Source organism: Patagioenas fasciata, chromosome 15 (genome assembly GCF_037038585.1).
Source record: "Patagioenas fasciata isolate bPatFas1 chromosome 15, bPatFas1.hap1, whole genome shotgun sequence".
NCBI lineage: Eukaryota > Metazoa > Chordata > Aves > Columbiformes > Columbidae > Patagioenas > Patagioenas fasciata.
Window position 1 is genome coordinate 4,709,846 of NC_092534.1, and position 26,171 is coordinate 4,736,016.

Here is a 26,171-nt window from a genome sequence, read left to right on the forward strand (position 1 = left end):
AGTTCAGAAAATAGATTTGAGAGTCTTTGTTTGTGTTGTCCCCAAACTCCAGCATTGGTGGGGAGCAAAACGTGATGGCTTCAGGACCAAGGAACTCCAGCTGCTGGTGCCTCCAGTGTTACAAATTTAGCAGTGTTGCAGTGAGTCTCTCTTTTAAGCCAGTATTCAAATTAGGGAATTTAGACAGCTTTCACCAAGTTCTGTCTGCCACTGCAGGTAATATGTTAGCTTGATACTAGCTAACTGCTTGTCTGTTTTTAGCAAACTTCTCTTAGCTTTATATTGGAATAAAGGTGAAAGTATGGGGAGGGTTTTGGGGAGGATTGGATTGTTTGTTTATTCTTTTTAATACACAAAGAGCCTGTATACATTTTTAACCCAGTGGGATTTGACTGAAATATCAGTAGCTCAGGGAGAAGTGCAATAATTCTATGAGATTTAGTGAATTATTAGGTGTGACTTGTTTGGCTGTACTGTAAAATATGAACTGACTACAGTTATTTGATCAAAGGACGGTCAATGTGTCCTTTACAAGGAAATGTGAAACCTTTTCAAAGCTCTAAGTAGTCACAACCTCTGGCAAAAATCAAGCTACAAGCTCAGCTTCACCAAACAAGAAAATATATTATTGATTTCTGATATAAATAAGATAGACATAAAATGAGATGTGTGTGTGTAAGATTCATAGCTCTTATAAAATATGAGGTAGGATTGTATTTGTTTTGCCAATCGTTGTGGAAAAACAAGGCAGTTCTGTGGGATATTGGCCAACTTTTGAGTTCACATTTTGGGTCAGTGGCTCCCAGTCACAGTTCAGGATAGCGCAGAAGAACAGAGCAAAAGAGAATTGTTATCCCAAAAATGTTTGCCAGCTTCCTGCAGCCCTGGAGGTGGTTTCTGTATATTCAACAGCCTTCAGCTGATCTCACTTCCCTGAATTAGTCCACAATCCCACAAGCCAGAGTAAATATTTTACAACCACAGCATCCTCTGATAAGGAGATCCATGGCTTAACTAGTTTCTGTGTTTCTTTCTATTTCTTTTGAACTTTGCTCCTTCTAGTACCATGAGATGTCTCAGAGGTCTTACAAAGGAGAGACGTGGAACAGCTTTTTCCTATTTACTTCTCCTTGTCTCAGTTTTAGACTGTGATATCACCTCTCTGTATCCTAATCCTTCACCAGGTATTCCTCAGCATTAGTTATCAGTTATCTAACCAGAGATTTGAAAACAGAGTGCTGAAATTAAGTTTTCATGGGATAAAATGGAATGTCTTTGAGGGTTTAATAGCCGCTTAGAGTACAGGGAATAAAGCTGTTTTTCCCAGTTTTTCTTGAAGTCTGTGGGAAAAAGGAAAAGTCGCAGCAAGGTCACTGGATACCAGTTAACTGTCTGATAAACCAGCTTATGAAATCTAGTACCGATAGTAAAGTCATGCCTATAAGACCAAACAGCCCTTATTTAGTACATAACCATTCTGAAAAGAGCTTCAGTGCAAGAGCTCAGGATGCACTAACACTGTAAAAAAATCCCTATAAACTGTGTGAAGAGCAGTTAGGAAAGAAGCAAAGAACAAAAGAGAGTATTCTGTGAATTCCTGGTGTACCTGCTGCACCTTGAACTCTTTGGGCAATTTCCTACCGGCGACTCCTCAGACTGCGTCCCGGAGGGTCTGGGCTGTTTGCTCCACAATTTTAGTTGGATAAGAAAAACGAAGTAGAACTGGAGTGAGGTGACTCCCTAATGCGACTTGAAAACTTGTTTTCTTGGCGTTCTGTTGCTGGTTTTTGCTGTTCTGCTCCTGCCCCTCGAAGGCGGCTTCTGGGCCCTTTGGTCACCAGCCAAAGTGCTCGTGGCCAGCTCACAGGGACTGGTGAGGCTCACGGTAAAAAGCTTGCAGAACAGGTGATGTTGTGGGGAATCTGTGAAAATGAAGGCAAACGTGGATCCAAACTTCACTTTCTGTGACTTTACTATATTTCATGTTGTGTGAATCTTCGTGTACATGTTGGGGAAATTATGTAACTCTGTTGGCTGGCTAAGGGCAGTTGCACACGTTGCTGCTGGAGGGTGTAGCTTATTCCAGGTCAAATTATTAGAGACTTCTATTAGTTTTATTTGCCACCCAAGGAGGGGCAGATGAAGGAGAAATCATGTACGTAAAGCCATAATGAAGGCTTTAAATTGTATAGTTGGATGCAAATGTAGACGAATGAAATTAAGATCCAGATCTGAACTGAAAATCTGGTTTTCTTGTTGTCTTTAATTCTAGCCTATTGTTGTATAGTGCAGTGTAGACAAAATTATGCTGTGGAGAGTGTAATTACATAATTAAAGCTTCTGCCTTGGTGCGCTTGCACCAAAGAATGAAAGGAACCAACTGCTACTGTTTTTCTGTTTCCTGAATGTTAAACTACATAGGGAAAAATATCCCTGCAAGTGTTTCACGTTTTCATGTATCTTTGCTTATTTTCTCTAACCTGTTTGAACAACCCCACTAGCTGAGTCTCTTAATTCACCTGTCCCCTTCATTTATTGTTGTGTTTTCTCTCATGAATATTTGTCCCAGTAGGTAGTGAGGGTAACCACGGCTTCAGGCTTTAGCTTTATGCATTTTGAGAGAATCCAGCTTTATCTGGTGTGTGTTTGGTGGGATAAGCTGTGTTACTGGACTTGCAGCATTTAATGCAAGAAAACGGAGGTGTTTGCTGTGCTTTGCATGTTCCTTCAGGGGTTGGATCCTCAGATGTGAGTGCCACAGAGACTGTGGATTCATCCTCCTGGTTCCTTCTAAGAGAAGGAAAACGTGTTTAGTGTCTGCTCCCTTTGCAACTTGAAAAATCAATATTTTTCAGAGGTCAGTGCAAGATTTGAGAACAAAACCACGGCCTCTGCTTTTGAAAAACATTGTCTGCAGTGAGATTTCCCCTGATGAGTCTGATCATGCAGGAGGGATCGTGGTTGCTCTCTCACCACTCTGTTGTGGTTTGGTGAATAGTTAAATGGGCAGCCAAAGCTACCCAATGGTTTTTGTTTTGTTTTGTTTTGTTTTGTTTTTTTTAAACTGAATTTTCAGGTGTCTCTAAACCTTGTGTACAACCAGATGAGCTTGAAAAAGAGCATGTTAGTTTGTGGCCTACAACTGAATGCTAGCTATAAATGTTTAAATCGCCACATAAAGAGTTTCCAAGGCATGGATTTGCTCCCGGCCTGTTCCTGGCATGTTTTTAGATCTGTTTTGTGTAGAGGGGAAATTTGTGGGCGTTACCGGCACAAAAGTCATATTGCAAGTCTCAACACACTTAAATTTAAAATTCAGACTGGAATTTTCAGAGTGCAAACTTTGAAATTTTCTTTTAAGCCAAAAAACACTCTTTTGGGATGATGTTTAAAATCAAAGGACAGTGAGAAATTCAGTTCTCCAGTAGACAAGATTAGCAGCTGCTTAAGACTGATTTGTGAGCATATATGTGTCCCTAACTCAGTGCACATGACAAGATGGGCCTTGCTGTTCCTCCCTGCTCTGTCCCAGGGCCTCCAGCAAAGCTGTTTGCAGGCCAGCATTTCCCCCTGGCGTTGGGAAGGTGTGCAAGGTGGTGCTGGCTTAGCCCCTTAGGGTATGGTACCCATCTTTCCCCATTTTAAAGTAAATATAGTGACCTACCTAGGTATATTTCATCTGTTGCCTAGACTTCCAGACTTCTGTAAAACTACCCAAATGACGTTCATTGCTCTAATCTCCCAGCTTTCTGGTTTTTTTTTTCAGTGAAAGAGGCTTATAGCTACTTTCAGGCTGAACATAGGGGTCAGACTTCATTGTCATTCCTGAGATGTCCATCATTTCCACTCCAGTCCTGTTGTCTGAAGTTAGCTTAAAGGCTTAGGTTAGTCCCTGTGGTTTCCTAGACTGAAGAAAACATTTAATGAGCACATTTGTGATTTCATGTGACAAGCAGGGGCAGGTTAGTAGGCACCAAACAACCTAAGCAGAGCCGAGGGAGTCCCTTATTGTAGAAATGTGCTGCTCGTAACACCTCTGGCCCAGTACAGACATCTCCTTTTCTTTTTCCTTGGAGAGGAAGATGGAAATTGGAGGTGAAAACATTGTGCCCAGTTCGCGTTTGCCCTTTGCAGCTCTGGTCTGGGGAATTTCCCAGTGCGTTGCAGTAGATCATCAAGAAACTGTTTTAACGTAAGATACCACTGCAGAGTTAAGAGCAGAGGGAGCAGATCATCAGTGGGGTGAAGTCTTTAAAATCGCCCCAAAGCCTCGTAGGGACTAATGCTCTGTGAGTACGAGTGAAGGAACCGCTGTCAGCCAGGAGCCAGTCTGGGGATACACAGGGCGCGTTCAGTCTTTTCCCATCCTGATGTGATTCCTGCGCAGGGGTGAATCTGGACCGCTGTTTTGGTTTGTTATACATTGTAAATGCTGTATGTATATATTTTCTTCCTATTTTAGTCTCTGCACCACAGGGGTGGTCCGTTTACATATCAACAACTGGCTGGAAGTGAGTTTCTGCCTGCCTCATAAAATCCATTATGTTGCCACAAACTTTATACCCCCTGAAGCAATTGAGAGAAGCCTGAAATCCATCAGGTAAGAGCAAGCTCTGTCCCTTGGGGTCTGGCTCCAGTTCCAAGCGTGGTGCTGCAAATGTCTGTGCTGGCATGGCGTGGGGGATGATGTGACACTGAACTGCAGCAGTGAGGGGTGCATGGTCTGAGACAGGGCTCCCTGAAGCTGATGCTCAGGTGCCCTGATGCTGCTGTGCACGTGACGGTGTGAAACCACAGCCCTTATGTTAACATCAGGTGGTTGTACTGAGGTGATGCTGCCCGAGAAGTCTGCGCTGTTTCCAGTCAGAGAATTGTGTGTGCATTTTAATCTGTTGACCCAGAAGTAATTTTACTTTTAGAAGAGAGCCCAGGCCCATGATATCTTATTTCCTGCATTCTATGTTTACAGCTTTTTACCTGCAAAAACAACTAACTCTTCCTTTCTTCTGCTCCATTCTATGTTTCAGTAATGCAGATGAGCAGTTTTCAGACTAGTTCTCCAAGCTTAATTGCATGCCAGCACAGTATAGTCTCTTTTTCTAGTCACTGGGACATCCTATTTCCCCTTTTTATGGGGAGCATCTTATCTTGTGACATAAAAACAAGCTTATTCTGAACCCACTTAGAGCAAAAGGGTGATATTAGAAGTTGGTTTTTTACCTGTAGATTGACCAAGTATCCTGATCTTGGAATAACCAAGCGTTCAGTAGAAGTTGCAGTTTACTGAGCAAATGTATTCCTTTTTTCTGCAGGCCTTACCATGCCTTATTACTTTTAAATGATGAGAAGTCATTGCTTAATGAGCTCCCATTGGACTGCTCTCCTGCCCTGGTGAGAGTAATTAAAACTACCTCTGCTGTGAAGAATTTGCAGCAACTGGCTCAAGATGCTGACTTGGCATTGCTGCAGGTACGGGGAGCTGTCAGCGGCAGCTGAAATTCCTTTAATTCACAAGGCGTTTTCTTTCTGTGTGCCAGCGGGTTTCTGTGGTACACGGGCTCGTCAGTTCTCTTGGTGTGAGCAGAGCACACAGAGCAAGCACGAGCCTTAGAGCGTGGGGAAAGGCTGGGGGGATGAAGGGCAGCAGTGCAATGATAGTGCTTGACAGTCCTGCAGTCGTATCAGAGTCACCAATTGCTGTGGGGCCTTAGAGACGTCTGGGGGTGTGTAGCCCACACTGCTACTCAGAGCAATCCATTAAAGCCAGCTGCTCAGGAACTTGTCCATTCAGATTCTCAGTACCTCCAGGATACCTCCCACAGCCCCTCCGGGCCCTGCTCCAGCATTTGACCAGCATCAAGTAAAAAACTCCCCTCATATCTAATGGCAACATCTCATCTTCTACCTTGTGTGGGTGGCCTCCAATCCCTGTGCCCCTCTAAGGAGAGCGGCTGTCTCCTGTGCCTTCCTGTTAGGCAGTTAAAACCACGACAAACAGCACTCTTGGCCATCACGGTGGTCTGTCTTGGTTCTGCCACAGTGGTGTCTTTCTGCAAGTGGAGGCACCCAAAATGCAGGTGAGAGCTTGCAGCTGCCATGGCCAGATGCGCTGCTTCCCCTGGACCTGCCGAGATGCCGCGGTGCAGTTCGCTCGCCCGTCTGCACAAGGTTGGCCGAGCTGCAGCATGTGAGCAGCTGGCAGTTTTACAGATGTGTAAGGGGATGGAGTGTGTAGTGAGAGACTGCAGAAGCAAAAGGAGGCTCTCCGAGCCAGCAGCTCTTTTTCCAAATGCCTTTCCAGTCCTGACAACTGGATTTCAAATCTGAATTGCTCAGGGTGATGTGAGAAGCCCTTGGAAAGGGAGGTTTGTGCAATGGAGGGAATGAGACTCTGGCAATCGTGTAAGACACGAGGCCACTGCAAGACCTCTGAGGATGAATGTGATCACCATGGCCCTTTGCTCCTCAGGCCTGATGATTGTATGAGATGACACAGGAGAGGGGAAAGCTGCTCCAGGCTTCCAGGAGTCGGTTCAGACTCAGGGACGCAATCTATGCTCTGTGTGACAAGGGGGAAGAACATGGCTTGTCATCGCAGACGTTCCTGGTCACAGGTCTGCACCTCCTCTTCTTTGAAGGGGAAGGTCCTGTTTTGTAATAAAATTTCCAGGTCTGCTTCCAGGTCTGTGGTGTTACTTGGCATTATATGGCTATAGGATAAACTCTGGAAATTCCCTACCGCTTCTATAGTTTTGTTCTCCACAAGAGAAGCAAAGTTAAATGGATCTAATGATATTGGCTGGACTTGATATTTTGTAGACACTACGTATATGGCTCTTCCAGACCCATTAACAAACACTGAACTTTTTAACACATTAGAATACTTTGTGTAACTCATTACTGAAATATCTCAGTGCATTAAAAAGGCAGTGTTGGTTTCCTTTACGTTTGTGTCATAGCAGAGACTGATTCTTTTGGTGTATTTTTCATGTATAACATTTAATGCATCATGTGCGTAAAGACAAATAAGGTTTTGAGACATGAAAAGTAACTCAATTTCTTTGATACAGTTTGAAGAAATTTCTGTAAGGCAAGGAATTCTAAGTTGCTTAGAAATGTGAAGCAAACCTGTGGAAATTCATAACCTTGTCAAATGCTTTTTGATGTGCCACATGTTATATTAAACCATGACTTTATTGCAAAGGCAGGGTGAAAGGATGGACTATTTTTCTTTCATTTCAACTCAAACAAGGCTTTTCTGCCATTGTATGAAATTCTTGCTGAGAGTTTGAGTTTTGCTTTTGCTCCCCTAATTTCTCTGTTTTCTCAATACAGGTTTTCCAGCTTGCTGCACATCTTGTCTACTGGGGCAAAGCAATTATTATTTATCCGCTGTGTGAAAACAACGTCTACATGCTTTCTCCAAACGCCAGTGTCTGTCTGTAAGTAGAAGGAAAATCAGTGACTAGCAAGGAAGTGGTGAGAAGTGCAGATATGCTTTGCTTCCTGCGTACCTGCTTACGGGGTGGGATATTTCTTCACATATTAATTTGCTGAGACCGTACAAAACACAAACCATTACACATGCCTGAACTTGCAAAGCCATATAGGAGCTTGTGTGTGGTAGGGAGGAGCATCATAGCAGATCAATATGCTTCTGCAGTGATGTGGAAACAGTATTTACCCTGTGAAGTTACTTCTAGCGTTTTCAGTGTGCTTGCTCGCCAGTCGTCCCTGTCAGAGAGGCCGTATGTCCCTGAAGCAATACAGAAACATTTACAAAACCAAAATCCTTTATGATTAAGTTAAATAAATGAGTGTTTCATGAGACTGTTTGTGTAGCTGGCACACAGCGTCATCTGGAATTAAAAGTAGCAACTCAGGGTAGTGTTGCTGTCGCTATTGGATTGTTTTGTGTGATGGCATTTTATACCGATACGCCTTCTCGCAGACAGAAGGCAGTGCGGCCGTTTTGAGAGCAGGCAGCGGCAATGCAAGGAAGATGTGGAGGCAGTGGTGGGTATTTTTGTTCGGCTGAAGACCGGCAACCCTTTCTCTGTTGGATTTTGAGACATTTTTAGAATCTGTGTTGGAACTCAGTTATAGGAAAATAGTTCTAAATCAAACCATCTGTGATGCAAGTATAAAAATAGGACTGGAAGGGACCTTGAGGTCATTCAGGAACAACTGTGCCTGTGTCATATATGGCAGTGCTGTTCTTGAAGACCTTTGTACATGGAAATCCTAAGACAGTTATCCTAATGTTTAACTTGACTCTCCTTTACTTCTGAGCAGTCATACTGGTTGTTCCGTGGGCACGGGCAGGGAGAACGGTCACATTTGCAGCTGCATTTTGCACATTCAAAGACTGTATCCTGCCCAGCCCTGTCTTCTCTTTACTGCCAAATCCCTGGTCCTTTGCACAGGTCAAGACTTTTTATAATTTTTATTTTTCTCCTCTGGATTCCCTCCACACCTTGAATAATGTACTGAATGTAACACCAAGATGAAAGTGCATGGGCTACTTGGTTACGTTTGCAAGATGCAACATGCCGTGAACTACCCTTAGTGTTTTTCTAGGTCAGAGAGAATATTTTATTTGGGAACTGGCATTTCTTTAATGCTTAACTGGATAAATGTTACACTGATCAGCCGTGTAAAACTGATTTCTGCCTTTACTTCTTTTCTGTAGCTATTCTCCATTAGCAGATGCATTTGCTTGTCAGTTCCGGGGCCACAACCTGCCAACAATGCTTTCCAAGTTCTCCCTCCCAGTGTCACTCTCAGAGTTCAAGAATCCGCTTGCGCCACCCGTTCAGGAGGTGAGATGGGGAGTGCACGAAACCTCCTTGTTCTCCTGCTAAAGAGAACAAGGAATGGTGTTTCTTCTGCAGTACCTTGTCAGGAACCTGCTATTGAGCGTTTAGAAGTTGCCCATTGCTCTGTTTCTAACCATGAGATTTGTTGGTTCACATCCACATGCCAAAAAGCTGTGGGGATGTTCAAGGTGAAGCTGTGCACATGCTCTGTCTTAGCAAAGCATAATCATTAAGGAAAAATCAGAATGTTTATTTTTTTCCTTGAGTGATATAGTGGGGAAAACTGAAACTCCATTTGGTCTGCTTAAAACTGTCATAAAGTAGTAGGGCTGAGTGCAAGTTGGTGGATTCCTCACAATCACATTTAATTTTATTATATTCCATCTACTTCAAGTTCACAATCTGGTTTTAAAAGCAAACTGTTTATTCTCTTAGCTTTTGATAAGAAACTGGAATTGTTTAAAGGCTATTGCAGGAAGCAGACTCAGCATGTAGTCAATGGGAGTCCATGTGTTACAGTGTTAGCATTTTAACGTTCAGATTTGGGATAATAGTATATGGATTTTGGATTTGTGAGCTGTTGTTTTGCTTACACGTAGATCATGGCTTGTAGCACTTCTGGGAGCTGGTGAAATGCAAGAGAGAGGTCAATAATGTGAGATCTCCTGGCTCACACTTGTATTCCCAAATGAAGAAGCCTGGACCTCTGAACCCAGCCCATTGTGGCAGAGGGAGTGCGGGCAGGTTTCTGTAGCTCATCTCTTGCGGGGTTGTTTGCTGTCCTTCATACTCTGATGACTTGCCGGTTATATGAATTTAGCTGCTGTTCAAATATCTGGAAGATTACCATCAGTTGCGCACGGAGGCAGAATTGTGAGAGAAGAATTTGTTGTAATTACAGGTTGGCAGAGATTATGATCAGAGATAAAGATAAGAAATTATGCAGTGTCTAATCCCAATAGTATGTATGGGTCAGCTGCCACCTGGGGAACCAGGGGAAGAGCTGTGACTATTGTTTGTCGGTACTTCGTTGTAGTTACAGACATATCAGTGTCCTGAAAATTGAAGCCCAATTAATAGCATTCATTTCATTCTAGCTGCAGTAGTTTCAGGAGGCATTCTTACTGTCAGTACTCCTTTTAAAATTAATTACTCACCTTAATACTACTTCTGCAATATTTCTGGTTGTTCTCAGCCATCCTACTTCTGTTTAAAATACCCAAATAAAGTCTGCCACTTACTGCTGCAGCTACGCCTTGAAACAACAGTGCCTGACCAACGTTTGCCAGAGGTGCTGGAGCGCTAATCCAGCTCTTTTAGAGTGCGCACCTTCTCTCTGATGCTCACCCGCCCGTGGTGGCGTCCCAAAGGCACAGCACAGCGTGTTTCCAGTGTGTATGGAAGGATGAAGGATGAAGCTGTGAAGTGCCTTCTACACTCTCAAAAAGGGAGGTGAGAACTGTGGTTGCTGAAGACTCGGGGCCACGTTGACAAGACACATGCGTGAAGATGAAGCAGACACCATACACGGGTGGGCTGCTGTGATGGCGCGCTGCTTTTCGATCAAGCTAAGCATGCCAGGTCTTGGGGGAGTTTGGACTACAGAAAGTTCTTACATGTTTTCATATCAGTACACTAATGTAGGAAAAGTATTTTCTTCTACTTTGATATACCTATGTAGAACTCCGAACTAGCCCTTTAAGAGAGATTAATCAATCCCTATCCCGAGGTGGTCAGGCTCCAATTGTGATTAACAGAGACCTAGTCAATAGAGCAATTAATCTGGTGAGATGTGGCTGGGTTTTTGTTCCGCTGTGCAGTGATAAAAGATGCTGTACTCTGAACTGTAAATATTGTCAAATTGTATTTGCTTTGCCTTTGAAAAAAAATTAACAAAGTTTGGACCTTTCACTGTAATTTTGTTTTTTGTGTATATAGGAGGGCATGTGTGGGGTTTTTTAACTTTGAAGATTTTCACTAGCAGTCTGTTATCTTGTGCTTTTTATCTTGCTGACTGTACTGTCTCTGTATTTGTGAAGGTCATCTGGGCTAGAAGGTCAGTACCGTGGGAAGGGCTGTATTTTCTGCAGAAACTGTTACAGTTTTTCATGGCATCCATCCCATTTGATTCTTGTCTTAATCAAGGGATTGGCTCTCTCCTTTGGCTTCTGCTTCTGGATGGGCAGAGGATACGGAAGGCATTGGTAAAGTCCACAACACACAATAGGAAAGCCATTAAAGAGCCCTTCCTCCTGCTTTTATACCAAGACAAACTGCCTGATTTGAAAGAGGACAAAGTTATTTTTGCTTGCTTACTGTTACATGGGCAGAGTTGCTCCATTCCTTTGAGTAGATGAAACTGATGTGACACTGGCATTTTTATATTCGCGGTGTTCTGGTATTTTTTGATAGGTAGGAGGTACAACCAACTTGCAATACCCTGAGCAAGGACAGGAACAAGACTGCCTTGAAAGATGGAGTGCATGTCTACATTCTGCTTTTGGTGTCCGTCTGTCAAGCAGGTAGCAGATGTCCAGTGCGTGGTGTCTGCCAGTGCCTCCCCGTACCCTGTGCTAGAGGCAGGAGTTTTGCTTGAGCCTGTCGTCTTGATCTCATTTCTTGCCTGTGGTGACGAGCGGTGTATTGCAGCTGAACTCTCTGGTTGCTGAATTCTATCAGTGGTGTTGTGGTTATAATTTGCAAGGTCGTTGGTGTTCGTGCAGTGATCTCAGTGCTAGCTTCTCTCTCTCTCTTCATTCAACCTGCCTTGCTTGGACAGCAGTGTTGCAGCAGCGTGAGGATGTGCCTACGCCTACAGCTCGGCTGATCTAACGATATCTCAGTGCTGCTGAGAGGAGGCTCTGGTTTTCCTTTCCACTCTCAGGTGTGTGCACACATGCCTTCCTCCTTCCCCTCTTCCCTTTGTGCTACAGTTCTGGCTCCTGTCCAGCTTGATCCTACTCACATATAATAACTTGTTTCAACTGCACTAGTTTTATGCCAGGTTAGCAGGTGGAATTCGCTCAGGAGGAGATCCAGCAAACTCCAGGGCTGGCACAGAATAAGGGAGGCACTTCTGCAGCTGAGGATGTGGGTGAGGAAAGCAGCTGTTTTCCCCTTTTCACAGTGGTGAGTTGTCTGTTAGCTCCACTGTGCCATGTAGCGTCACCTGGACTTGCAGCAACCCAGTGCAGCCTGGAACTGTCCTGAACAGCAACCAGTTTAGCTCATGCTGCTGGTGCTGGATCTCACCAGGGTGTGGCCATGGGGCGAAGAGATCCTGTGAGCTCATACAATAGGGAAACTCATCTTCCCTTTCAGTCTTTTTACTGGGCAAGAAACAGTTTGCATTTCCTCTACCCCAAAGAAACTGTCCTTCCTTCTGCTGCCTGTGACTGTTGGTTCCTGTCCCTCTGTTGTCCTCTCGCATGTGTGGCACACACAGCCTTGCTGTGACTGCAGAGCACACCAGAGTGGAGCTCTGGTGGTGTTCAGTGTGGTGCCCACTCCTTCATAACCTCCTGGGAAAGCACAGAGACACTTAGTGATCTAAAACCTTTCGGTCAGCCCAGACTCACTGACAGCGTGTACAAGGCACGTGGTGGAGAAAGGCAGTCGCCGTACGGGCACACTTTCACCTGCTTGTCAGTGCAAGGCTTTCTTTGTGCGATACCAAACTCTCTTCACACAGCTACTCTGCACTAAGTTTCTTTGCAAACTGAGAGAATGGGATAATGCTCGTGGCTTCCCCTCACCCGTGCCATTAAGGCCTCAGCTAGTTTATCTGTTTCAGAAGCAGCTGTAACATCTCTTTCCCCTGCCTTGGGGAGCAAATGTGGAGTAGCAGGAGGCATCTTTGCACCCGTAAAGTAGAAGGAGTGTGCCTAGGGGGACTTAGACATCCCATGTCCTCCCTGCATCCCCTTCACTACAATAGGGCTCTTTATCATAATGCATATTGTTATTATTACTGTAGTTATCTAATTCTGCCTTGAGGGGGCTAGGATAACTGTGGGGAAAAAACAGATGGGAAAGTATGACAGCTGCTGCTGAACAAAATATGTTTAATTTTTCACTTTTGTTTTAATAAGCCTGATCATCCTGTTGGGAGTAAGTCACCAGTAGACGAGGCCTTTGCCTTATGCATCTGGAAAACGTGCCGTGCTTTGTGTAACAGCTCAGTGGAAAACGAGCGAGTCTGTCAGGACGGGAGTGGGAGCAGAGCTGCACGCGAACCCTGAATGGGCAGTTGTGTCTGCAGGGAGACGCTGCGAAGGAGCTGTTCTGCTGGGCGTCTGGAAGGCATTAGGAGTCACGGGAGCTTTTGTTGGCAGAGCTATGGAAGCTGCATTGAGGTGCGTTTATATTCAGTTGGACTAGGTATAAAATCAGTGGTTTTTAGTGTGGCGAGTTGAAAAAATGTCTTTCTAGGCCTAAATGGAGGGAATGGTTGAGCTGAGAATTCAAGGCTGTTACCTAATGATTAAAATCGCAATATTAGATAATAAATGTTTTGCCCTACATTAATAGGGGTCATCAGAGTCTTTTTTCTGTAAAATAGGGAGAAGTTTTAATAGCTGATCTGTTTTTCATAAAACAGCAGGGTTTGAATGATAAAGAAAGGCAATACATTTCAGCAAACATGCATCTACCCCAAATATCTCAAATAACTAGATAATCCAGACTGGAGAAGGGGGGTTGTATACTTTGGTAGGCAAAACAAGCTGTGTTTAAGAGTGTGTCCTCGTGTAGTGAGAAACAAGCTAGGACAGAGTGCTTCTGGGGTGCTGTTTTCCCTTTCCTGACCCTGTTGCTGGTCCCAGTTATCTTGGCATTTTTTGGAGCTTCTTAGGGCTGGGGAAGAAAACAGCCTTTAAGAATCCTTGCAGGAAATGCGTTTCATTTAACATGTTACTCAAAAATTTTACAAATGATCCCTTTGAATCCCAGAGGGAATAGAATAATGAATGCTGGATCTTGTCCCTCCAGGACTTTGGGCTGAGCATTCCTGTGCCTGTCCAAAACTGCCCAGATGGGCTGACATATACAGCACCCGTGTTCCAGAAGCTAATAGGTTTTCTTTGCTTTTGTCAATAAACACAAAGCAATGTACTGTTACCAGCACCTTCCATGCCTCCTCCCATGATAACACACTCTAACTTCACCCAGGGCTGCTGGGCCACAGGTCGGGAGCAGAATGAGATGAACGTGGGCTGATCCGTGTGGAGCAGAAGGGGATGGACACGGGCTGATCCATGTGGAGCCGGAAGGGATGGACACGAGCTGATCCGTGTGGAGCAGAGGGGGATGGACACGGGTTGATCCGTGTGGAGCAGGAAGGGATGGACACGAGCTGATCCGTGTGGAGCAGAGGGGGATGGACACGGGCTGATCCGTGTGGAGCAGGAAGGGATGGACACGGGCTGATCCGTGTGGAGCAGAAGGGGATGGACACGGGCTGATCCATGTGGAGCAGGAAGGGATGGACACGGGCTGATCCGTGTGGAGCAGAAGGGGATGGACACGGGCTGATCCGTGTGGAGCAGGAAGGGATGGACACGGGCTGATCCCTGCCAGCCTGAGCGGTCCAGATGGTGCAGCAGACAGGACCCCCTCATTGCAGGCTGGAAAGAGACAGCGTGGGGAGATGAGAAGGATGAAAGGAGTACGGATGAAATTTAGATTTGATTGTTAGTTAAATTAAGCAATGAAACATGTTTTGGTTTATATTTCTGTTACGGTCCTGGTGTTTCAGCCAAAAAAAGGCTGGTTATGGATTCCTACCATGCCAGATGATGACTGAGTGGAGGCAGTGCTGGGACTCCCAGCCCCTTGGCTGCAGCCAGCAGCCCAGCTCATCAAGCAGACTGAGACCAAGCACCAAGACAACCCTGTTCTCTGAGGGAGGAAAAGCGTTTCTGACAGCTGGAGCAGCACGGATGGTGCAGGGAAGCCATCTCTCCTGCAGACCTGTCTGTAAGCTCCATCAAGAGGAGCAGATGGAGAACGGATGGAAATTGGGTGTTTGTGTCCAGAGACAGGCAGCAGAACATTATAGCAAAGCTTCCGCTAGACCTTATCTGTGGAAACACTTGCTGCTTTCAGTAATAAATAGGTTTAAACCCAGAAAAAGAAGAAATGGTGTGAGGCACGTTTGCATTGATGGCACAAAGCACAGCATGTTGGGCTTGGTACCAGTGCAGGACATTGCATCACTTGGGCTTTTTTCTAGGGCTAGATTTCAAGAGGTACCAAATTCCCATTGAATCCTTGCTGATTACAGATAACGGTCAATGATCATCATTCTTTCTTACCTAAGAATGATTCTTCAGGCTCACTTCAATAAGGAAGAACAGTTTTCTCTAGTTCTCATGTTAGTCCCGGCCAGTCTTCAGCTCTCCCACTTCTGGCACGAAGGCATTTGGCAGCCGTTGGTTGTACAACGTTACAGTTGTAAAGCTGTAGCGCCACTTTTTCCTGGCTTCTTGTTCCACTGAGCCACAGCTGCTGGCTCCAGGGTGGCTTTCTAGATATTTGCACTAGAGCATAGAGGTGAAGGTGCATATATGGAATTAGAGAGTGATGAATAAGACTTTCCACACACACAGAGCTGTAACGAAAGCAACTGGCTATTTGTGTGATTCTAAGTGACCAGTGGAGGCTGGTCCAGGTCAGGCCCTACCCAGCAGATTCTGCAGGTCTGGTAGAGCCCATCTTACTGTCTCCATGAATTGCCTTGGATTTTTCCAGGGTTATTTTGTGCTGTGAAGTGTGCAGACCTCTTCCATTTGATGTGAAGCTAGCAAATCAGACATCAAGCGTGCCAACAGGTTGGAAATCTAAGTAAAATGTATGAGACATCTTTCCATCCAGACCTACATCTGGAAGGAAGATTTTTAGCAACACAATCACTGGAGTAAACCTCCTCTCTCATCCAGGCTGATTTCAGATGTTAGCAAAACACTATGCATTTGGTATCTCTTGCCAACCTTCCTCTTCTGTAGATTTTCTATTAAACATGCAAAATGAATTATGGCTTTTCCAAAAAAGATCTGTTTGAAGGCGATCCCAGATAATGTTTTAAGATTAGAATCCATTCAGCTCTCAAAAGTGGTAATCCCTGAAAAGACAGGGTCTGGGTCTGTCTCCAAACAGAAGATGTTTCTTTTGTGATTTGATAGCAGAGGAGGAACTGAGCATTATAAGATTTATGGAAATAGGAAAATTATGTGGGCTGATGAACTTTGGTTTGGGGCTTTTATTGAGATTTGGCCTGTTATCCTGGTGATGAATAGAGCAGAGCTAGCTTCCCTCTCAGAGTCTGAGCTCATCCTGCCTGTGTTTCTCTCACCAAAACAGTGTTGGTTGCTATGAAATCCCCAAACAGCTTTTGTCAGTGAATCAGTGTTCTCAGGGCCGTTAGCCATGGGAAGGGTTGCTTGCAGTGATATGAAAAGGCTTTTTGTGCAGAAATTCAGACATGATGATGCTTTTTGAATGCTCCTCCAGAACTCCTGAAAATGGGCCATGCCAAGAACCTACAGACACTTGTTCCTTGCTCTGCCTGCTGCTTTCAGCATCGCTCTGGGCATATTGTGTAGGTATTCAGCCACTGGGACACAAAGGTGTTGTGCACGTTTGTTTAAAATGAGCATCATCTCTCGGCGTTTTTGAAAATCTTGCCTGTCTGCACACCAGAAACCAAGGTGCCTTATAAGCTTGGCCTCTCCTATTCTTGCAGAGGGATGGTGAGCAAAAGGGGGATCCCTTTGCGTTCAGAGGGGCTCCTCGGCAGCAACTGCTGCCTCTTGGCAAGGTTTCTGCAGTTGCTTGTGCTGTTTCTGCATCGCTGAGTCCCAGCAGAGCTCTGGGCTCCGGGGTCTCTCCCGTGGTTGTGCAGCGATTCCCCATCTGACAAAAACCGTTCCTACTTCTGGGCTGTTGCCTTGGTGGCTTCAGCTCTGCCCGGTCACCTTGCCCTCTCCCTGGCTGCACTTTAATCTGACCACTCTGGGATTAACCCTTTGGTGATCACTGATTTTAGTGGGACTTGTCTGGAAACCAGCAAACTGATCTCCGGGCTCACGCCGTTGGGCCACGGGCATCAGAGCCTGCAGCTGGTTGACTCGTTTCCCATGTCTGGTCTCTCAGAAGGAAGATTATCCCATTATTTTAGCACCTCTTAAACATGTTCTGTTTACAGAGGACAGAACAGATCCCCGTGGGGTTATATGGCCACGTTTGTATGGCTAAAGCACAATGTGGTGAGGGCGTCCAGCGGCTCTGCTGGAACATTGCAGGTGCTCGAGGCATGGACAGGGGCAGGATGGGTTCATTTGAGGACACCGGCTGTGCTGGTCAGTGGAGCATGAAGACATGCTGGTCATTAAAGGTTTGATTACAGCCTAAGTATCCACAAAGGCTTTGGGTGTGATGAACATGTGTGCCTGGTCACCTTTTTTTATCATTGGAGAAGAGATAAAACTGCTGTGTGGGGTGGAAAGCATTACTCCTTGTGACTTCTTAGTCACAAAGCCCAACCTTTGTGCATTGTTTTCCTGCTGTATTTTATTTCACGGGTCTTTAATATGTCATTTCTCACTCTGCAGACTCAGCTCATTCAAATGGTGATATGGATGCTCCAACATCGACTGCTTATTCAGCTTCACACGTACGTCTGTCTGATGGTGCCACCAAACGAGGAGGATTTCCGAGCACAGGATGAAGACATGCCCTTCACTGCCAGAGTCGGAGGCCGAAGTTTAAGCACCCCCAACGCTCTCAGCTTTGGTTCTCCAAGTATGAGCACACTTTTCTCTGCTGTTCAGACTGCAGCCCGCTGCTGGAGCTGCCGTTAGCCATGCCCAGGGTAATTGGACATTGGTAACAGGACAACGCCTCTTTGCTGGAGTGCTTGCTAATTAGGTCCTGCCATTCTTAAATTTAGAGCTGGGCACTGATCAGTCTTAAGGGCTATTAGACCTAAAATGCTTGTTTTTAAAAAGAAGTAGCGTGTTGTAATTTTGGTCATGTAAAGTAGTTTTATCAAAGGTATTTCTCTTTCTCCAAAGTAACCTACTTCCTTGCTCTATTCAAAAGTAACCGCGATGTTCCTCTGGCTGCACCACTGTTACTGCATGAACTTTGGTTTTCAGGAGAGGAAGAAAATGGTGAGAGTTTGTTTCAAACAGCATTGGTTTGTGTGGGCTGTAGAGTCACCTAAGGAGATGCAGAGCTACCTGTTGTTCTCACAAATGGCTGATATCTGTTCACGTCTCGTGATTTCTTTCATCTCCTCAGTGCCATTCTTCAGGGTGATTCCAGGAAATGATTTTTTCAAGAGTATAAGTCAGATAGAATGCCGAAATCCCCAAACTTTCCTGCCTGTGCTGTTACGAGCAGCATTCTTAGAATGCCACTGGGGCTGGATATCAGGAGAGATTCTCTTTACAACTTTCAGCTTTACAGAAGTCATGAATTAGGGCAGGAATCTTGGAACGTCAGTCAGATGAGTCTGCGATCTGCTTATCCTGGCTCGCTCACAAGAGGATATTGCTTCTTGGCCTCTCTTTCTGCTTGCTCCCACCTTCTGTGCTGTTAGGCTTTTCATGTTACCACTTCACGGTATTCCAGCAGAGCTGGCTGGGAATTTTCTTCTCAGATGTTTTTTATGGACTGTTTATGGTCTCCAGAAGTACAATTTTCCACAGAAATCGATGACTTTGTTGAAACATTTGACTTTCCCATTGAGAAAATCACTGTGTTGTCGTGTGACTAATTGCAGATACATGTAGCATTTTGAGAGCCACTTTCTTTGCTCTACAAATCTGGCATGATTCTTGGGAAATACTGCATAGAAACAGCCTGAATTGATAATCTTTGCATCATTATGCTGAGGAGTATAGAAATTGTGTGTCTTTCTCTCTTGCCCTGATAGCTAGCAGTGACGACATGACTCTGACAAGCCCTAGCATGGATAATTCCAGTGCTGAGTTGATACCTGGTGGGGACTCACCCCTAAATAAAAGGATGACGGAGAATCTCCTGGCAAGCTTGTTGGAACACGAGCGGGAAGCTATCCTTAATGTCCCTGCTGCCCAAAATCCAGAAGATCTTCGCATGTTTGCAAGGTAGGAAATGAGAAGTGCAGAACGGAATCTTTTTTCCTTATCCTTGCTGTTTTGCTGAAGGATCGGTGTGGACTCTGAGCAAATCCTGTTTGTTTGGGATTTCAGAGGATAAATTCTTTTGGGTTTGTTCCCCTTATACCTATTTCATCTGTGTGCATCAGTGTTTGACAAAAAGCTAAGATACGTGTCACAAGAACACTTGTTAACAAAGAGTTGTGGATGTGTGAAGGAGCATCATGGATATGGTTGGACAACAGGGACTTGACTGTTTTTCCGGTGTCCACACATGGAAAACATCACCCTGCATAGCAAAGACCCATTTGTGCTGATGCTGTCATGTTGAGTCTGTTGATATTTCCAAGCCAGCTATCCTTTATTTTAAGGTTTGTAAACTCCATGCACATATGAGACAAAGAGCATCAGGCACAAAGCCGGCCTGAATGCTTTCACAGACCAGTCGACAAACATTTCAAGGTCTGTTTTGCGAGGTGAGCTGCTTGTTATGTTAGGTTAATTAGGTTAAAGTCATTAGGATGTGTGATAAGTAGCATACAGTTTTGTTGTTACAAATTTCAACACAACAAAAATATGCAAGATGTGGTTCTGCATGTGGTGAAAAGCAGAATGACTTCCTAACCAGCCAGCTGGGAAAAAGGTGTGGGGGAAAATGCTTTTACCTCCTAAGCATTTTAAAAGACAGTGGCATCACTGGAATGCAGCTTTCATGGGTTTTCATACTTGTGGAGCTGAAAAGCACCCGAGGCAAGTACTGCAGCTTTTCCTATTCTTCCCAGGTTCAGCTGGTAAGTCCCTGGAAACCTGGGGCTCGCCCTCAGATGGATATAGTCAAGTAGCCTGGAGAAACTGTAATTGCAAGAAAACACTTTTCTTATCTGCGGCAAAGTTTGCAGCTGTGCTGTGCTCAGGTATTTTCACAGAGCTCTCCCAAGGCTGTGGGTAGTAACTGCTCTCTGAATTACTCATCTCCTTCTCCATCTTCTGCTCAGAGGATATGCTCTGATTGCAAGGCAGCAGTTTGGCCATTTGAGAACTTTGAAATGTGTTTTGCTCATTACCAGAGAAGTTATTACAAAACCAGTGAGAAAGGAAAGTGAAACCAAAATCACAACTGTCAATATCTTAAGACAGAATTTGTGGGGGATGCTTTGGACCAGTTCAGTGGCAGTGCAGATCTTTGTTATCCTAGGGAGAGGAAAGGATTTTGTGATTGTTCCCCTACGCTTCCCTCATCTGGGTAAAACAGCCATTTGAGAGCTTTGGAATAGCAGATGCAAAAAATTACTTTGATTTCTTTATAAAATCAGCTGCTATAACCAGGCAGCTGCCTGAACAATGTTTATTTCGCAGTTTGCTTCTGCACCAGGTTCTTTCACAGATCCCCAAGATGGCTTTACTAAGTCTGAATTTCCATTCTGCTATAGATTTGACAACTGCAGAGCTTAGTCTTAAGTCAGCAGTGAGGAAGAGACAAGATACGATAAACACATGGGTCCTGTGGGCGGGATGCTGGAGTGTACAAACAGAAATGTTTATGCAAGATGCTCTTGGTTACTGGTGGCTTTATGAGACACTGTAACTTGGAGGTTGTGGGTGTATTTTCTGTCTTTTTGTGCTGTAAGCCATCAGAGACAAGTGTCTGGGTAAAGCTATTGCTCTTAATGAAAGTGTAAACAACTGTGGAGAAGCCGCTGCAGGGAGTGAGCGGATCTCCCTCGTTACCCCATACATGTTACTGCACCAGCTCCTCTTTTTGCTTCTTTTTGAGGAACAGCAGCCTAATGAGGGCTGTGCTCTGGCAAATAGCTCTGCTGTATCAGCTGCCTCCCAGAACAAACTTCTGCTATAAATGCAGAGTTGGTGCACTAAATATACTGCAACTGCCCTGCCGAGCATAGCTGTGTGTGCACCAAGGGATGGGCTATTTTCAGCAAAGCAATAAAGTTCATCCCGATACATTTTCTTGTCTGTGCCTCCCAACGCCTGTTACTCATTAAACAGACGAAGAAAGAGCTGGTGCCTGTGCATTGCTGTGCACAGCCGGTATTTGCAAGACAGAAACCTTAAGGGGAAATAAGGAATACTGAAGCTTGGCTCCAGGACTGGCTGCATTAACCCCTCGTAACATTGAATGGGAATTGAAATCCAAGTTCTTTCCTTGGGTGCTGCTGGAGGAGGGCTGGCATGTCCTTCCAGAAGTACACTTAAGAAGGAGACAAGTTCTTTTTGAGCTAGATCTCCGGTAGTGTACACAAAGCGTTCCACACTGCACATTAGGCAGTGAATTAAAGACAGTTTGAGGTTTTGCTCGTGGCTTCTCTCCCAAGCCATGGGTGTGGAGTCACCGTCAGGATTTGTTTTGTTTTGCTCTTGCGCTGGTGGCCCTGATCTGTGGGCAGTTCTGCTCTGTGTTCAAGCAGTGCTGATGGAAGGGTTATCTCTTTGGCCAATTTTATTTGAAACACTAGTCTGAGATAGTCTTCTTTTTAGTGTTTAATAACACTACACTGCTGTTAGAGGGGCAGCTCTTACAACCTGAAGGGAGGACAACAGCGATGAGCAATGGAAAGCAATCCTCTTCCACCACTGCATCTGGATCTGGAAGCGCACATCTGTCCACAGACCTATCTGTGCAGCTTCAGAGGGACTCTGGTGCCGTGTTACTGCTCCAAGAAGTGCCATCTTACGTCCTCTTTGGTTCCCATAAATGTTTTTTGCCCAAAAAGGCAAAGGTAGTGCCCATCTTCCCTGGAGCTGTGAGCCCCACATTAAAGCTTTGTAGATTTTAATTGGACATTTGGGAAGACCTCTTCCCCAGGGGGTGGTGCAGCCCCGGACAGGTCACCCGGGCCTGTGGGGGAATCTCCATCCTTGGAGGGTTTCAGAGCTTGGCTAGAAAACGCTCCAGCGCTGGCAGCCGTCCTGCTGGAGCAGGGTGCTGGACTGAGCTCGGAGGTGTCTTCCAGCCGGCATTTTTGTGATATTCTTTAATATCCTCTCTAGCTTTTATTGGAGTGGAACATATTTTGTCTTGACCAGTTACAAATCCAGACTCTTTTTTAAAACGGGATGGATTTATGTATTGGAAAACTCCTGCCCGGTCTGTGCTGTGTTAAAAGCCAGGTCGTAATCATTTTTAGGGCAGACAGGGCACGGGCAATGGCAAAGAGCAGCTTTGTGCAAGGGAGAGAATATGTAACATTAATAATCTTGTTCAAAATTACTTTTTGTACAGTGATACAAGTTATAAGATATAATATACAAGAATTTCTGTGAATACCTCAGGGAATGGTCTGATTTTGACACATACACACAGAAACCAACTGTATCCATGCTAATGGCTGCTTCTGGTTGCCATTGGCATGGGGGGTGAGGCCAGTTAGCCCGATTTAAATGCCTAGTGGGAGACACTGAAAAAGGCAAATGCCCAGCCCAGATAGTGGAAAAGTAAACATGAGCGGAGCTTGTCTGTCTGTTGTTTGTACTGCAGGTACAGAGCAATTCTGTGCTACAGAATGGTGCCAACCTGAGCGCTGGCAGATGAGGGTGAAAGCAGAAGGGAGTGTGCAGGGTGCTGTGGCTGCCTGTGGGGAGAAGACAGTGAGGTTCTGCTCTCCGGGGAACAAGAGGGGGGTGGAAGAGGGACACAGCAAGTTGGGGAGCTGAGAAGGTGGACGAGAGGTGAAACCTACTGTGTGCAGCACAGAGGGAGGGTGTGGTGGAGGGAGGTTGTTGCACAGTGACTCTGGTCACCTCAGAAGGGTGGTGGGTGACAGGAGGGGCCAGCAGGAGCAGTGGGAGCCAGGCAGGCAAACGTTGGCCCTTCCTCCTGCTGGCGTGTGAAAACAGGCAGGAACGCTCTAAGCGATGCTGGTGTCTTCCGAGGGCTGTTCCTGCGTGAGGGCTGTCTGAATGAGTCGGAAAGCAGATCTTGTCATCTCCACTCAGTTTTACTGTCAGTTGGCACAAAGCAGCCAGCCAGCATATTCCTGAACTGCAGCTGGGTACAGGAACACGAGCAAGAGCTGCTGGAGCGCAGGGCAGAGCGTGATGTGTAACGCATGCGGACGCACGTCTGTCTGCGTAGCTGGGGAGGCGATTTTGGCATGTGTTTGGGTCTTGACAGGCAGGACTATTTGAGTGACATGTGCAGTATGGTTCCTACATTTGGGAGGTTGTTAAGACAATGAAGAGACTGAGCAGCAAACTCGAGCTTGGGAGGCTTAGCTTCGTGTCACAGCCCTGAGGGTTCCCGGGTCGCAGGTCCCCAGCCATCAGAGACTTGCTGCAGTTTGTCTTAGACCCAGCCACGATTGTGCAGGGTATCTACTGTCTATAGCGTGTTGGTGGCGAGCAGAGGGGTATCTGTGCTGACTCTATATTAAAGAGAACTGGGAATTTAAAAAGCCGGTGCAGTTTTAGCTTAGACTGCATGGTTTTCTGGCTGTTTGGGCTTTGTAACTTCCTGAGCTTCCCTGTGGTTGCTTGTCACCAAAATTTCCATCTCCCTGTTGTGACTGCTCTGCCTATGCCAAGCCGACCACACCTCAAGAGTGTGTGACCTGTAGTTACTGAGCCCCTCGGGCTGCTGTGAGCAAAAATATGCTCTTAATTCTAAAAGCCAGTGTAGTACTCGGGCCTCTGATGCTGCAGCGTGACAAAGGGCATTGCAGACCCAGCCAGGAGAGAGCAGAACTGAATCTGCCACATCCTGACTTCTCAAGACTTGTTGGCACTTGTGGTTCCTTGTTTTCTGGAGTTAAAATTATGCTGAAAATTGACAGTCTCAGGAAAGGCCCCAGGCAAGGAAACCTTTTGATACAAGGACCTTTGCAAAGCCCTGACGTGGGGGAGTCCCCTGCTTTTCCAGGGGATTTCTGTGCTAGGCAGGGTAAGAACTGATTTAATTCACTTTTCACGTGAGGGATGCAGCCCAAACGCCTCCTGATTTGTGTCCCGTGGGAGAGGAAACCTTGAGGGTGGCAATATCTGTTCTTGCTGTGTTCGCTTGCTTTTGGCCCACGTGCCTCCCTTGCTCCTTTCCCACAGGCTGCTGCACTATTTCCGAGGCCGACACCATTTGGAGGAGATCATGTACAATGAGAACATGCGTCGCTCCCAGCTGCTGATGCTGTTTGACAAATTCCGCAGCGTGCTGGTGGTGACCAGCCACGAGGACCCCGTGATTTCAGTATTTCAGTCCCTCTTAAAATGACTCTACTGGCAGAGGAAGAGACACTGAAAACTAAAGGAGGTGAATTCAATTCCTTCTTGCCATGTGACATACAGCAGGTTTTTCCCTCCGTGCCTCCATTTCCCATCCGCTCCCTGTGGCAACAGCCGAGGCCGGTGTGTGCGAGCCCTGCTGCAGGACAGCGTGGATTCCTGCCGCCCCACGTTCGCAGCACAGGGGCTGCTGGTTCACAGCCCTTGCCAGGGCTGGCGGGAAAGGCCAAGAAGATTTCCACCTGGCAGCACTGAGGACAGAGGTAGGAAGGCAAAGTATCACAAGTAAACAGTTTCATTAATTACTTGCTCACTGTGTTACAGCTTATTATTTCCTCTCCCCAGTCTCATTGCTGTCTACTGGGGCTTGGCTGTGACCGAGCAGCCGCTGTGCTTGTGGGTTTGCGGGCTTTCCCGTTGTTGACTGGGGCGAGGTGGTTGTTTGCTGAGCTGGACAGAACTGAGCTGGCCCAGCTGCTGGTGCAGGGACATGTTAGTTCTGCCCAGCCGTAGGCTGGTGCTCAGGACACTCCAACTTGTCCCCCAGGGCTTGTTCTGTTCCTCCATTGCCCTCTCTCGAGCATCGCTGTGGCTGCAGGGAACCAGACACAGGCCTGGACACAGCTGTGCCCTGCTCTGGTTCGGGATTGCTCCTCCAGCTGGGCTGGGGCTGGAACGAGGGGTGACAGCCCTGTTTCTGGAGATGCCTGAGGCCACTGCTGCCCACTGCTCTGTGCTGTGTATCCAGGGAAGACCTTTCCCTCCATGCTGGTGGCTTCCAGGGGTGTGGTGTTCATTATAAGACTGTCAGGCTCCTCCTTAAGACCTTCCCTTGTACCACACACACAAGCTGGAGTTGTTCCCAGTTGCAGGCTCTCACAGAGCAGTTTCATTTGCCCACACAAACTGGGAGAAACCATGAGCTTTACGTAACTTATCGACCACCAGCAAGGCACAGTTGTGCCAGGGGAGCCCGGTGTCCACAGCGCGCTGGGTGCCTGGTGACAGCTACTCATGGTCCCTTCGGTGAGTCTTGCCCTGCAGCTGCAAGCAGGGATGTTATAGAAGAGCAAAAGCGATACTCGACCTAAAAATCAGATCTGTGTTGCTGTAAGGCCCCAGTCCCAAGCAGCCCTCAGCAACTGTGTCTCAAGGTGAGCTACTGAGATGGGTATAACCAGTGCTCTTCAGAAAGGGCCAAACAAGATTGTGTTTTTTTCCATGTGATGGGGACAAGGGTTTTGAAAAACTTGAGCTTTTTTTCTCACACATGCACCCTGAGGACGGGCTGTGTCCCTGTCATCCTTCAACCTGCCAGTGTGGCTGCAGTTCTGCAGGTTCTGCCCCAAATCCGAGAGGTTTTGTCCCCCTGTACGTCATGGCAGGCTGCAGCATCGCACAAGTCTCAGCACTGGCGCTTTCTCTGTCTTGGGGTTCACACACTGCTAAGTTTTGAACTGGTCTCAAAAGCAGCTGGGAAAACAAACAAAAAAAACATTCTCGTTCTCCAAGCTGGAGGCTATAGACCAACATAGGTTGGAAGGAGTCACTGGAGGTCTTTTGTTCAAACCTCTGCTCAAAGAAAATGTGCTAGATCAGGTCACTCAGGAGCTCGTTCAGTGGAGGTTTGAATGTCCCACAGCTTCCCTGGGCCCCTGGTCAGTGTTTGGCCACCCTCATGGTGAAAACTTTTTCCATACAGGTAATTAGAATTTCCTGTTTTCCAGCTTTGGCCATTGCCTCTCATCTTGTCTGACAGCAGCCTGGCTCTGCCCCCTCCCATGAGGCAGCTGTAGCCAACAGTAAGGTCCCCTTTGCTTCCTCCCAGCTCTGCCCCTTCCAGCCAGCCCTGCTGCCATCTGCTCTATTGACTGCTTCCCTGCAGTAGCCAAGCGACGGCCTCTGCTGGGGCCAGGGCTGAGGGGAGCAGCACCGCACGTCAGCGCTGGGAACCTTCTCCACTCATCCCCCTTAATTA

The 26,171-nt window shown here is 46.2% G+C and overlaps 1 protein-coding gene across 5 annotated transcripts in view; it reads left to right on the forward strand.

Moving 5' to 3' along the window:
- NPRL3 (NPR3 like, GATOR1 complex subunit) overlaps positions 1 to 24,503 on the forward strand; it is a 43,077-nt gene extending 18,574 nt beyond the window's left edge. For 4 of the 5 annotated variants that reach the window (XM_065850672.2, XM_065850671.2, XM_065850669.2 and 1 more), the window contains 7 exons: positions 4,463 to 4,600; positions 5,313 to 5,469; positions 7,336 to 7,442; positions 8,693 to 8,822; positions 17,429 to 17,618; positions 18,757 to 18,949; positions 24,017 to 24,503. In XM_065850672.2, coding sequence (XP_065706744.1) covers positions 4,463 to 4,600; positions 5,313 to 5,469; positions 7,336 to 7,442; positions 8,693 to 8,822; positions 17,429 to 17,618; positions 18,757 to 18,949; positions 24,017 to 24,182 — 1,081 coding nt within the window. In that variant the 3' untranslated portion in view covers positions 24,183 to 24,503. Of the gene's footprint in view, positions 1 to 4,462; positions 4,601 to 5,312; positions 5,470 to 7,335; positions 7,443 to 8,692; positions 8,823 to 17,428; positions 17,619 to 18,756; positions 18,950 to 19,743; positions 19,845 to 24,016 lie in introns of those variants that run through there. The other variant, XM_071815262.1, reaches the window with a different exon arrangement.
- The last annotated feature ends 1,668 nt before the right edge of the window (positions 24,504 to 26,171 follow it).